At 39.4% G+C, this 14,724-nt stretch overlaps 1 protein-coding gene across 4 annotated transcripts in view; it reads left to right on the top strand.

Annotated features, from left to right (window-relative positions):
• The window catches only part of LOC124797992 (casein kinase II subunit alpha), a 70,075-nt gene that overhangs the window by 27,515 nt on the left and 27,836 nt on the right, over positions 1–14,724 (top strand). For 3 of the 4 annotated variants that reach the window (XM_047261174.1, XM_047261173.1, XM_047261176.1), the window contains exon 8: positions 6,076–6,153. In XM_047261174.1, coding sequence (XP_047117130.1) covers positions 6,076–6,153 — 78 coding nt within the window. Of the gene's footprint in view, positions 1–6,075; positions 6,170–14,724 lie in introns of all 4 variants that reach the window. The other variant, XM_047261177.1, reaches the window with a different exon arrangement.

A 14,724-nucleotide genomic window follows, 5' to 3' on the forward strand; every position in this document is an offset into this window, starting at 1 on the left:
ATAAGCTGTGTTTGGTAATATCTACTATTGGAATGACCTACATCCTTGCTGACGGAGAAACAACAGTCCTCACATTATTCCAGACTGGACATAGCCTCCTGACTAATTATTCCCACCTACGATGAGAGAAACCACCAGTGTGTGGTGCTATTGGATTGCAAGCATTGTTAACAAGTAATGTTGAGAGATGTGTAATCTGAAGACAGTCTGTATTGCCTGTCTTCTATTTATCTTTAAATATATAAATTTAAGTCACATGCTGCAATTACTATTTGTGTGTTTGGACTAATCAGGAACTACTGTAAAGATTTTGATCTGGTGTTGACTGATTCATGAGGACCATTTGTGTTGTGTATGTAATTTATAAATATTTCTATGTAATTTATAAATATTTCATGAAAATTGACTGAGTTATGCTGAATGAGCCACCCCTTGTGCTGTGAAAATGGGAAAATGATGCCATTGCCCCATAGCGGCACAGCTGCTGCAGAAATTGCATTCCTGGAAACCGAAAGGTTGTGGATTGAGTCCTGAGTTGTTCACAGATATTTTAACTCTGCTTTTTAACGTTGCATTCATCTCGCAGTGCTCTGGAGATTCACCAGAAACAAGATGTGATTTCTGTTGCACTTTGAGCATAGGTCCCCTTTCCCCGGTTGGATAGCTGGTTAGTGACATAATAGTCATTGAAGTTGTGTCAAAATGAAAGACTGGCACAAGGCCATTGAGCCACACACTATTGTTACTACCAGAATCTATACATCTGTACAAATATTCCTCTTTTAAACACATTATAAATTAGTCTCCCATCACCTTTTTCTGCTGTTATGCGACACTGATATCAAGACACAGCTGTAGTGATTTTGCTACTTGTGCCAGACTAACACTGGGTGGAAGTTTTCGCGGGAGTTTTCGCGGTGCATGAATGTAATCTGTTCCATATTTGACATTTGGAGTGACATCTCGTGGCAATGATGGCAGCTATGAGCTAACACATCACCTGTGGCAATGCAACACCTTTGATGCCTGACTCGCGTTGTTAGGTGCTCTGCGGTAACTTATAGTACAGTTGCAATATTCACTTACCTAATGTTGTTCTCAGAAATTTAATCATAACTCCAAGCATTGGCATGTAAACAAAATTACCGCTACGCTAGACAAGTGATCTGGCTGGGGAGTGGGCTTGGTTACTAGTTGTAGTGTATTTACTGTATTTGGCTTGGTGTTAAACTGCCACACTGTGGGCCCAAAGGTCTAGAGTTCAGTACCTGGTAAGTCACAGTATCTTTGTCACTCCCACTTGTTTCGCCTCTGGCAGTGTTTGTTAATGTGAAAATAGCAAATTGCATTGTCTCAGAATCAGTGTTAATGGTAGGTGCTTCCTATAAGTGGTCGCTTCAAAGGTTAAAAGAAGGCAGTTTCACTTCAAAGGTTAAAAGAAGGCAGTTGCAGATCACCTGTGACAGCACCATGCCTTAGTAAAGCACTGTAGTGTTCAAACCAACTTTCAGGTTGATGAGAGATTTGCTTTTATATTCACAAGAGCATAGTTTGTTTTTAGGTGAAATTCTGTTTGCTATTTACAATATGTTGACTGTTCATCTGAAAGAAGTTGACAGGTACTGATTCTTGTTCTGTTTCTCAGGTTTCTTTGTGGTCATAGGTGCCATGAATACAAATTCCACATACCTAATTTTATAACCAATTTTCATGCTGTTACACAGAAGCAAGTAATTCAGTGACTGTGCCAATGAGAACATTATTATATGTGATTCTGTTTCAGGTCAAAAATATTAAGTCTCTGAAGGCTCCAATAATTTTCATTTCCACTTCATTTTAGTATTATTCAATAACAAAACCAAAGATCTGTCATTATTCTGAAATCAAAATAACTTTAAAATATTGATAATTATGCAGTAATGTGAACATCAGCAAGTCAAGAAGACTAGTGGAATATGTTGTGTTACTGCAAATGACACTGTGGTGGTGGTGGTGGTGGTGGTGGTGGTAGTCCTTTAAGTTAAAAGGTTTTTAAACTTTTGTGACTGTTGTGCCACTGTGCCAACAGGGAAGATCCACAGGCGAGTTGGCTAACATGAGCTGTGGTGAGGTTATGCGTGTGCAAGTTTTCAGTATCTTTAGAAATGTTGTTTAAGGCTATCTTGTATGCCACATTTTGAAAGAGTGCATTTCTTAACTTTCCCGTAATGTGTACTCTATTTTTGTTGACAGTCAATTGCCTAGTAAGTTTCTGATATTTTCCAGTTTTTTAACGAATTATTGAAAATAAATACTACTTGTTTGTTAATTTAACCACATATCCCTTGTACATTGTGTCCTATAGTGTGTTTAAAATAAGTTGCGACTTTTTGACAGTTCCGCACAGGACAAGTAGAGGGAAGCATGTGCTGAGCACATCAACGGGCAGCACTAGTCACTCCTACCTTAGGTAGCGAATATTAGTGGACTCCAGACAAACATTCTTTTACGGTAAAGAAATGGCGGTAGTGAAAAGACCATTTAAATCGTGATACTTTATACATGCTCACAGTTATGGTGTAAGTGGAGCGATCCCAAGGGAAGAACCATCACTGTCCTCTTAACTGGTACAAATGCCAACTGAAATTACTCTCTCTTCAATCTGCTTTTCCAGCACTCCTCCACAAATCCGGTCTCCTCAACTACCTGTTTCGTATGACTGACAACTCGAGATCAGTCTTCTGGGGTAACACTTGCAATGGCTTATTTTGTCAGTGTTCCAACCTCACTGAGTGTAAACTACTTACTATTTTCTGCCAAACTACCTTTCACGTGGGTCCATATGTTCTCAATCGGTTTTAAATGAGTGTGATAGGTAGGAAGCCTGATTACATTATGCCCTTTATTGGTAGCCAATTCATCGACCTGATAATGTGGAGTTTTTTACTTGTAAAGGACTATATGTTCCATTAACTTGGCCTTATTCATGCCAGGTTCAAGTTACTCGAGGGAACATCTATTTGCACCCAGAGCAAAATATCTGCTTTCCTCCACTGCATTTTCTGAGCTTTGTCTATCACAACAGAGTGGTATGGTGGATGGTCCATTACTAATGTTGTATTTGGAGGAATATTCAGCAGCAGAACATCAGAAAACCACTCCTTGGAAACTTTGACATTCATTTCCTCGCGGTAGTCACCTTGCTTCCTGGAAGAGAACAACAAACAGTTGAAATGAAGCGACGAGCAGATCCAGTGTGGACGACAATTGTCCTGCCACCCTTGCCCAGTGGTGCTTTCATTGTTACTCGTGCTGAGAGATCTGTCCATGCCTTTGTCAATGTGTGACACACATTAACCTACATCTTTTCCAGCCACATAATGTCTTCAAATGAAATGCTCCTCGCTGCACGCAGATATTGGCCTCTCCATGCCAAATGTCTCTTCTGTCTAATGATAAATGTCCAAGACGGAAACTTTTCATGCTGGAAGCCAAGCTCGTGTAAACAATTTTGAAGTGATGACCTACTCCCGTTGAACCAGCTCCGCTTCTTTGAGGCTGAAAAGAAGTTTGTTTAAAGTAGGATATTCCTTGCACTGACAACTAGTGTACACAAGTCTGCTAATTGCATCCAGCTGGAATGCATCCATCTTTGTTACTCGTCTATCATAATGTCTTTCCTTGCCTAGAGTTTCTAATGACTCGGTGTTGCTCCTTCATTCGTGTCTTCCTTTCTTTCCTTCTCCATGCCAGTTCTCAGCACTGTAGATTAGTGAATGTTAAGTGCAGCAGCTATTCTGTCCACCGCTCTTGTAACCTCAAAAATTGGACTGCCATTGCACTCGAGTTCAAAATAACTGTGCACAGAGCGCAGCACAGCACACACATTGATGACCTTGGCCATGGATTGGAATTCCCCTTCCACAGCTCATTATCTTTGCAGCCTCTAACAGTGAATCTCATGTTCAGACATGCTGCGCTGTTGTTATCAACGCAACGCCAATACAGAAACACTTGTTCACAACACCTGACCATTGCGGAACACTTGTACGACAAAAAACAAGAGTTCACAAAGAGCTGACGAAAACAGAAGCATCTAAAACATGTCACCACATGGTGCTGTTTATCCGCGGGGTGGCAACAGGGGCACTTTACCAACCAAACTACTGGCAGCATGGTGGGGAAAACCAGCTCGCCATTGTTGTTACCTGGGTGACGGCATTAAATCCTCTCCGGTCAACCAAACATAAAAAGCTGCAACTAATTTTAAACACACTATAGAGGTTCTCATTCTAGATCAAAACAATATATTTTATATTGGAGTATGTACGTATAATACCTATGTATCTAGTGGACCTGTGTGGGCACCATTGTGCCTAATGCAGAGATCTGCGTATCTCTTTGACATATTGCAGATCGTCTTAAGTTGGTTATGCGTCAAAAGACTTAAAACACTGTAACAATTTTGTGCAGCTCTTTGTAAGTCTTGTACCTATGTTCAGATATGAACTTAAATTATTCCTCATAATGAATTGTCTGGCAGTTGAGAGATCTGGGCTTCACAGTGGTCATTTAAATGGAGCTGGAGTTGTTGAACTGTGCACAATCCATTGGCCTTAAAATTGTTCATCAAGGAACTCCTGCATCTGAGTAGCAAAGTATGCTGGAGCTTTGTTCTGCTGTAACTACACAATCCATGATTTCCTTGTCTGTATAAACATCACGTTCAAAAGACTTCCAAATAAGAATTTCCATTCATATGCTCTTAAAAAGTTATAAAACCGATCTGAAACAGGCATCATGACAACAGTGCCCCTCATACCATAACATAAAATACGTTTTTTTCTAACATAATGGTGATTGTCCTTAGAGCCGAAAACCATGTTCCTCCTGTGTTAACTATGGTACATCACACATCCATCAGAAAATAACTCTCTTGAACAAACATTGGTTTCAAAACTTTCATTTGCAAGTCTTTCTTGATGCATTGTTGATTGCAGCTCTTGCGGTTCAGCTGCTGTTTTGCAAGTGGATTTGGTTGATTAATGCTGAATTGCTTTAGTGGTGGTGGAGGTCACCGTTTTCTCTCATATTTCCTTCTCTCTTCTGTGGCTTCTCTTTGATACTGCCTGAAACTAAAGCAAGTTTCTCCCAATCAAGCAAGACATTTGTGTACCCACACATATGCTTTTAATAATGCCACAGCAATGTAACTGTGTCCACACACATTAGCCATGGCTACACAACTGAAACATTGCTTTTCCTCGGCTTTGAAGTAGGGATATCAAATTAAACAACTGTTTTCTCCAATTGCACAAAGTTGAGTTTTGTGTGAACTGTATATGTAATTTGAGTTGATATGTTTTACCTTTTAATGGGCTGCTTTTTCTCAACATTTGTATGAGTTATTTTCTACTCCTCTTTTGCTCTGATGTAGTGGGTGTACACACACCCCTGGTCCAAAGAAAAACAAGAATCCACCTAATTTATTCCTCTGGATTACCGTCTGCATAGCCTTCCCCATAATTCCACCCACCACCTACTGCAGTCCAATTAGACATTCCCTAACCAATCTACAGTTTTAGCCACATGTAGAGGCAGGCAAGTTGATGTGCTGCAATTAATGTGCAGCATTCTGTGTGGCAGCAAGCTCCTACACCCAGCCACTAATGTGCTGCATCCCATAACATTGTCTTCAATACACAGGTCCAGCTCTTGTGTGTAGTAGTTCAGTCTTTACAATTTGCTTAAACCTCTGCTGGTCTCCATCTTCTGTCAATGACACTTACTGTCACCATATCTTGTCATTTCTCTCTGATTTTTCCTCCCGAATTGTAACACTCCACCTCCACATCACTCCTCTTTCTTACTGCTCACCGCCACCACCACAATCATTCCTTATAACTGGCTTAGTTAGTTAGTCCAGAAGTTGGAGGAAGGCAGGTCCATACCACCTCCAACAATAGTTGCTTGCTAAAGCAAGCCAACCTTCAAGTTAATAACAGATTTACCTTTATATGAAACAGTAATGTGTTATATACTAATGACCAAAATCAGTTGTTTGGTAATACATTGTGTGTTGACTTTTTCTTCCAGACCCTATTGTCAAGGAACAAGGTCGTCTGAATATGGTTTCATCTTCACCTACTCCCATAGCAGGCTCAGGGCCTGTAGGTGAGTAGCATGGCAGGTAATGAACCCTTTTAACATTCTTTGTAGTATTAACTAATTTAGTGTTCACTTTTAACTTTTCCAAGACATCCTTGCTTTGCAATAATGCTTGTAAATATTGCTGCAATACCTTAAGTGATTAATAATGTTAATGATTATTAACACTTTGAGTGCCATGTCTGTAATGTTACATGCACATCTTAGTGAGGGTTTGGCAGTCCACACTAAGATGGTCAATAATAGTGTGGGCATGGCATTCTTTCGAACATTGAAGAAGATATTAAAGCTATGGCACACAGTGTTAACTAAATGTACCACTATTTATTGTAAATAAATTTGTCTATGTTGTCTATATTTTAGACATCTCAGGTTTCATTGGCAGGGTGTGAGATTGACAATCCAGGTTTCTTCTGCCGACACTGTGTAATCATAAGCTCCGTGCATGTAAAGCTACTGCTCTGTGATGCGACATAGGAATATTGTGTGGCCAAGGGACTGGGGTCTTGTCTTAAATGCCTGGGTCAGGAGGGTGGTACGAGCTTCTGTGTTAAAAAAGAAGTCCTTCAACCTCAAGTTGTGCTACTTGCTGGTGGGACGGACACCTGATGACGTGAAATAATTGTTAGTGGGAACCCGCTGCACCTCATTGTCTAACACCCAGGCAAATGGGTTGCTCTCTGAGTGGACTTTCCTATCCCTTGCTGTTTTTGGAAACACCATGGAAAAGTCAGTACACAAACACCCATTTCCAGTGAGTTGAGTATGCTGTCAGCAAGCAAGAACACCCACTCAACAAAGGGCTATAGATAGTGTACAGAGAGCTTCTGCTCAAACACTAAGCCATTATGAACAGGACACACATTGTGCGTCAAAGTGTGTCAGATCATTAAGAGAAATGAGGGAAGTTTTTTAAAATGTATGCAATAGTTTGAATGTACAACAAGTGCACTAAAATCAGACAGTTGCTTGAGGGGTGGCGCACTGTTGGTATAAACTGTGACAACACTTAAAGCTAAACTATTACAGAAAGTGAAAATCTTAGGGAATACTCAATTGTGACTGAATTACACAACACTCTTAATTCCACAAAGTGTGCAGAGGCTTAATATATACACTCACTATGTGATCAGTATTATGTGGATGGACACGTATTAGCTGATGTTGATACAGGGGGTGTACACCATTTGTCTTCATGACAGCTTGAACTCTGCTGGGGACACATCCAGTGAAGTGTCTGAACATCTGTGGAGGAATGGCTGCACATTTTTCCTCAAGAGCCAAAATCCAAGAAGGTAATGGTCTTGGCTGCTATGGTCTGGAACTGTCAACTGTTTCATTGAGTTCCAAATGGGACACTGACATGGCCAGTCAATTTCAGGAATGTTATTGTCCACAAACCATTGCCTGATAGATGCTGCTTCATGGCAGGGTGTATTGTCGTGCTAATACAATCATAGTCACCGAACTGTTCTGATGTAGACAGTACACAATGCTGTAAAACATGATCATATCATTCAGCATTTACTGTTTCGTAAGCACAGTAAGGGTACCACACCCTAATCACAAAAAATCACCCATACCATAACATGACCATCTTCTCACTCCTGTTGTCTCTAAACACGATCAAAAGTTAAGTTCTACAACCATTTGCCAAACTCAAACCCTTCCATTGGACTGCCACAGTGTATAACATGATTAATCACACCAATGTATCCAGTCAACCACCGTCCAATGGTATTGCTTTCCACCCCATCTCAGGCTTTGCTTAATGTTGACTACAGAAATATGTTGCTTACGAGGAGCAACTGCTAGACAGTTATACCTCATTCTTTTTTTAATCCCAATGCATGGTCATCATGTTAAGGTACTGGCTTGCTGGTAGCATTTTGCAACTCAGGAGTGATTACTTAAGCTGATTTCATGTGCTTTCTTACAACCACCCTCCTCAACACTTCACGTTTTCTGTCCATCTATGCATGAGGTCTACCTGGTCTCAGATTAGGCAAGGTTGTTCCTTCACATTTCCACTTCACAATCACACCAACAGTAGGCATGGTCAGTTTTAGAAGGGTTAAAATGTCTCCTGGAGGAAGTCATTGAAAGCTCGAGCACTTTATTCGAAGTGGAGCAACTTGCAGACCGATTGGATTTTATTGAACAGTCATATTGTTATTATTCCAACCTGGATTTTTCTTTGTTTGATTTTGCGTAGTGGCTTCTCTTCCACCCTACAACCCAGAGCTTTTTCCTTTATTAATATTCTCCCTCACATTACATTGTGCCTGTCCTTTCTTTCTCTGCATTCCTACATTTCTTGTTGCCTTCCAAACTGCACATGCTTTCCGCCAGTAAACACCCAGTGCTTTGAAGAATCAAACTTCTGTGTATAAAACAGCTTTGAACTTCTGACTTACAAATGTGTTAATGTGTTCGAATATTTGGTGTTAAGCATGTAAGTGAGAAAGAGTTTAGAAAATGTTGAAATAATGTTTAAGTTTGTTAGAAGTCTGTGAGTGTAGTATCTCAGCAACTGTGTTAGTATATATCGAAATAATCAGCAACCAGTTTCAAAAAAGAAATTTAATTTTGTAATGGGCACTTGGTACCATTCTTCAGAAGATCCTGTCACGATTTCCAGCTCCTTGATGCACTTCACGCTTCATTGTTGCCAACAAAAACAGTGTGAAGTGTGTCATGGGGCTGAAATTTGTGACTGGATCTTCTGGAGAATGGCACTAAATGCCCTAAACCGGTTAAAAAAATTCTTTTATGCAACTGGTTGCTGATTATTTTGGTATAGTCTCTTCAGTGCTTTCATTATCAAACACTGGGTGGAGAAAATCTAGGTAATGTTCATTCCGTTTCAAATAAAAGCTAGTTTTTCACGCATCTCGGTGTTTGACGTAGTATCCTGTGAACTACGTGTCATACAGTGATAGTGGACACTGTCTATAAAATGTGTTGCGAATAGTTAGTAGTAAAGTAGTAGTAAATTAAAATATTTGCCTTAGCTGTAGTAAGTGATAAACTTCTTTCCTTTCATAATTTTGTGGGGGACTTTAGCAAGAAATATTTCTGCGAAGGTTTGAAATTCTGTGTAAAGTTTAAGTCAGTAAGTGCTCTCATTTTTAAACACTGGATGTGTATGATTTGGGTATTTGCGTGCAGTGGGTTATGCTATCTTAAGACCTGTACACTGTTTCTACCTGTAATTCTTGTCTTAATTGTGTTAAGCCTGTAACATATGACTATTCTTCGTAATGAATGGATAATGACAGCATTTTAAATTTTCAAATTCTGTCAATAATTATGCGAAATATTGGAAATTGATTTTTGTTACCCCGGAAGCCATAAGATAGGCGATTTGCAACTAAACAGTAAACCATGAACTGGCATAACCATTTACTAAATACAGATTACTTGCTTGTTGAAGTGTTTTGCTGCTATTGTGGAATGAACTGTGCTGCAACAGAAAACAGGGCATTTTGTATTGTTAGTGTAAACTAAACTATAAGACAGCTTTAGGTTCTTGTCAGTATTGTAATCTGAAAGTGATTGCAGATTAACTGGCAGTGTAGTGTCACTCCTCTTACTGCAGGCTTTTTCTTTGAGAGGTAGGTTGTCCCATTCAGAAATAAGGGTAGGATCTTATTAGAGAACTAGAGGTAAAGGAAACTTACAAATTATGCACCAATTGTGATGAGCGAGAACCAATCTTTGCTGGGATTTTTCAGTTAGGTCTTGGTTATAAATAGCTCATGAGGGCGAAAGTAGCTGAATATTTTGGTAGGCATGTTGTTAACTGTTAGGTCTGATGGACAAACTGGTTAGTGAAAATCTTAATCATGCTATATTATAATAAGTGTCATTCAGAAGTAACTTTTGTGTTACATGAATGGACTTGAGGTCTTGCGAATCAGCTGGGTAGGTTGACAAAAGAATTGAAATAAAGGTTGTGAAGGATAATGTGTGTTTTTCAATAGGCTGCACATATACTCTAGCAAGAATTTGCAATATATCCATGCAATATATCAAGAGAAGATCAAATTTAGTTTTGTTTAAGAAAATATGCTGAAGTTCTAAAATAAAATGTTGTCATTAAGGTCCAATAAGTGTTTGGAAATTGCAACTAATAATGTAAGAGTAGCCTTCTCAAATTTCCAGTTCAGATTCACTTTAGATAGTCTGCCTTCTCACAGTAACAAGTTCACAAACAGATATCATGTGCTATGTTAGACAATTCTTGCCCTTATTAACTGTCTCAATATATTCCACTGTTCCCGTTGTACGATAGAATATTCTCTTGGTTTTGATTTTATTATTACACATTTCTGCCATTATGAATATCTGAAAATCATTACCTCAGGTGAACAATGTAAGATGATTCCTAACAGCTCGCAGCACTGTTGCCAGTTTTAGCTGGAAAGTGCTGATGACTGTAGCCATCTACAGAGCTATGGTAACACTGGGGCATTACCATTGAGACGTTTACAAGTTCGCATTACATTATTGGTTGAGATATGCCGGCGAAGCTGTCGCACCCATCCCGCTGCAACTTTCAGGGATCAGTTTATGCCGACTCAACTATAGTGTCCTATACAATATTCAGGCTACACCACTCATCCCCACTTGTGCCCTATTGCCAAGACCACCGCTTAGTCTGTCAATAGGGAGACCTGCTTCATTGAAGGAGACTCACCTGTGAGAAAATTGATGTTGTCAATTTCAGTGCATATAGTGTTCAACTTTTTATGTTAGCTTAACAGTGAAGGGACAGCTACTTCAGAATATACATGATCTTAATAATCCAGTTTTTACATGACGAGATTAGTAACCAATCAAATTTTGTTGTTGTGTGGAGCATGTGTCAGACTGACTACCATGTTGTTTACAAAATGCTATGATCTGGCTGTGACAGTACACATCAAATCCTGAAGTCTTCACTAGCAGATGTGCTTGCTCAGAGATATTTGATCGCTGCTTGCTCTACTGCATTGCAAACAATCTTGAGGAACTTTACTAGTTCTCATAATCTATGCCTTCCTGTTTCAAAGAAGCAGCTGAAGAGTTCAGTTATATAAATTCTGATACCATTTCCGAGTATTGAGTGGTGTAAAAACGGTCATTGTTGGTTAATATTGATATCCTTTGTATACATATGTGGATTACTTTAGTAAATCCCAATTTAACCACTGAAGAAATTGTAGTACATAACCACATTGCAGTGCATATACTTTGATGTGGTGTGACACTTTATTGCAGTCCGCAGCCTGTGGTCTTGCTTCCGGAGCACAGGTCTGGGGTTCGATTCCTGGCAGGGTCAGGGATTTTTACCTGCCTCGAGATGACTGGGTGTTCATGTTGTCCTCATCATTTCATCATCATTCATCAAAGTGGCAACATTGGGCTGAGCAAAGGTTGGGAATTTGTACGGGCGCTGATAACTGCGCAGTTGAGTGCCCCACAAACCAAACAATCACCACCACCACCACACTTTATTGCAGTTTCTGCAGTGGACTGAATCTAAATGTGAAATCATTGGCATATAATTGTGAGTTTATGAGGTGCGTACAATAGCAAAGACCTTAATGTATGCTACTGATTAGAGTTCACTGCCCAGCACCAGTAGCTCATAGCATCACAAACAGGAACTCATTTCTACAGTAGATACTAGCTCCTGTATGTTACTACCACCACCGCCGCCACCGCCGCCGCCACCACCACCACATCTTATATCAACATGTGACATTAGCAAATATGGTGAAACTCTGAACTTCTGTACGTTATAGTTTATTTCCATGTATCTCCAGTTTCTACCGTTCTCTATGTTCTTGTTAACATTTCCCCACTTCTTTTTTCACTTTTATTGTAATTTATTTTTTAATCATGTTTTCATATGGTTTCTTCCTCTTTTGTTACCATTGGCTTTAGTTATGCTCATAGTGTTATGCTTTGTTTGCAGTAATTAAATTTACAGGAGAGTGTGTTTGAGATTTTTTTGTTTTCATTATTTCATTTTTGACTAATCTTACGTAGATTGCGTATGGTAAGCACTTTGGTTTTTGTTACTTCAATCTTAAAATATTGAGCTTAAGTAAATATCTATGTATCAGGGTGCTTCTTTAAAGAACTCAGTGCTAGTGATTATAATGATATGTATAAAAATAAGTACAAATCACTCTTCAGTAATTGAAGTGAATCTGCAAACCTTATTTAGTATTGTGTTGAAGAATTGTGATATTCTCCATGTGCTGTTAACAAGTTTGAGAAGGAGAGAAATATCATGTTCTAAAACAATGAAAAGACCAAAATAACTTCAAGACTTTGGTTTTTAAATTTTTGGTAAGGGCAACGCGGAAATTTCCTTAATGTCTATGCCTTATTTTCCCGATTATAAGATGATTTTTTTCCATATTCATCATTCTAAAAATACAGGGTCATCTTATATTCACAGATTAAACTATTGCTACTGAGGTAAACATTTTTACTTTAATAGAGTATATAGGGGTTGTCTTACATGCACATATGAAGGTTTGGCTGTTCAGGTCACTTGAAGATTTATGTTGAATTGAGAAGGTAGGTCTGGGAAAACAATACTCTCATGTGAACTGGCTAGAAATTTCCTGGGAATGCTGAAGTGCTTGATACAGTATCAGTGTTGCACAAAGAAGTGTAGGAAATTGTTTGCGCAACGCTAGTGCGAGGGATACATGAGAAACCATGACCTACCCATTAGAACAATCTATTGCTCTTTTAAAAATTTGCCAGTTTTTGAAACACAGGGGAAATTGCATGAAATTGTCATCTTACAAATTCTTGTTGTATTTGAACAGGTTTGCTGAAAGTTCTCATACATGTATGAATACCATGTACAAACATTAATGCTGCTTTTTAAGTAGAGGTAATATTCAAAAGCGAAAATGTTGTCCTTCAAAAAACATTAGTTGATTTTGAATCCAGATCAACATTTTATTTGGCTGTGGGAGGAAGTGATGATTTACTAAGAAGTGGTTGCTGCTCACATATTGGAACATCAGGTAAAATGTTATCAGCTTTAGAACACGATGACATTTAGATGAAACAAGACGGAAAATTAATCCAGAATGAAATTTCTAACGAACGAAAGAATTGTGACTATAATTGTGATCACAAGACTACAGTGGCAAGACCCATTGTGAAGATAGGCTTATGTACAAGGCCAGAAAAAGAAATTTCGCAACACCATGGAGTAGTTGTGTGAAATAAACAAAAGTTGGTATATGTGTTTCTACATCTGAAAAATTAAGTATGTACAAATTTTACCCAGTCACATTAGATGGTTTCTAGTAGCACCACTATGAGCTTGCAAATCAGGTTTGCTTTCAATACATGCTTTAACAACTTTGAACATTAGTGACCTTTGAGATTAGACATGGTAAGTTGATTTTAGTCAATCATGCCTTTAAGGCAACAAATATGCTATTATCAGGACCTCACTGAAAGAGGTCATGTAATAGGGTTACAAGAAACTGGGTGTTCTTTCTGCAGTATTGCAGAAAGACATGGCAGGAACATAGCTATGGACATGATTGGTGGCAGTAGTTGTCACGGCAATGTACGGTTGTAAGAAGACTGTCCTCTGGACAGCCATGTTGCACTGCCAAGATAGATTGCAGTTGGCACCACAATGACACAATGAACTTTTAAGAATCAGTTATTTCAAAGACATCTGTGAGCCAGATGACCTGTGAATTGCATTCCACTGACCCCAAACTTCCGCCATTTGCAACTTCTGGTTGTCAAGTGGATGTCTGTTGTATTTCCTGATGAAATCTGGCTCTGCTTCGGTCCCTGTGATGCCATGTGTTTGTTAGGAGGCAGCTAGTTGATAGCCTGCAACCTGTATGCATGCTAAACACACACTACGTATTCCTGGAGCTATGGTCTGGGGTGTGATTCCGTATGACAGCAGGAGCACCCTCGTAGTTACCCCACGCACCTTGACTGTAAATTTGCGTGGTGATTTGAACTGTTGTGCTGCCATTTGTGAATAGCATTCCAGAGGATGTTTCCAACAGGATAATACCCCCCCCCCCCCACATACCACTGTTGTAACCTAACGTGCTCTACAGTGTGTCAAACTTTTGCTTTGGCCTGTTTGATTAGCATATCTGTCTCCAATTGAGCATATACGGGTTGTTATCGGACGTCTACGCCAGCATTCTCCACAACCAGCATTAACCATCCCTGTACTGACCGATGAACTGCACAGGCATGGAACTCCATCCCACAAATTGATGTCTGGCACCTGTACAGCAAAATGCGTGCACATTTGCATGCTTGCATTCAACATTTTGGCAGTTAAACCTGTTGTTAATGTACCAGCATTTCACATTCGCAATGGATTATCTCACTCTTAAATTAGCGTTAATTACTTAAATATGTTACCTAGACAAATGTATTCCCGAAATTTTGTTACTCTACATTATAAGGGTTTTGACGTTATCTCCCCCCCCCCCCCCCTCCTCCCCCCCCCCCCCCCCCCCCCATGTAACATAGATGCTGTTAGGTACAGCTTGGACCCAAGGAGGTATT

Source organism: Schistocerca piceifrons, chromosome 5, assembly GCF_021461385.2.
Source record: "Schistocerca piceifrons isolate TAMUIC-IGC-003096 chromosome 5, iqSchPice1.1, whole genome shotgun sequence".
Taxonomy (NCBI): domain Eukaryota; kingdom Metazoa; phylum Arthropoda; class Insecta; order Orthoptera; family Acrididae; genus Schistocerca; species Schistocerca piceifrons.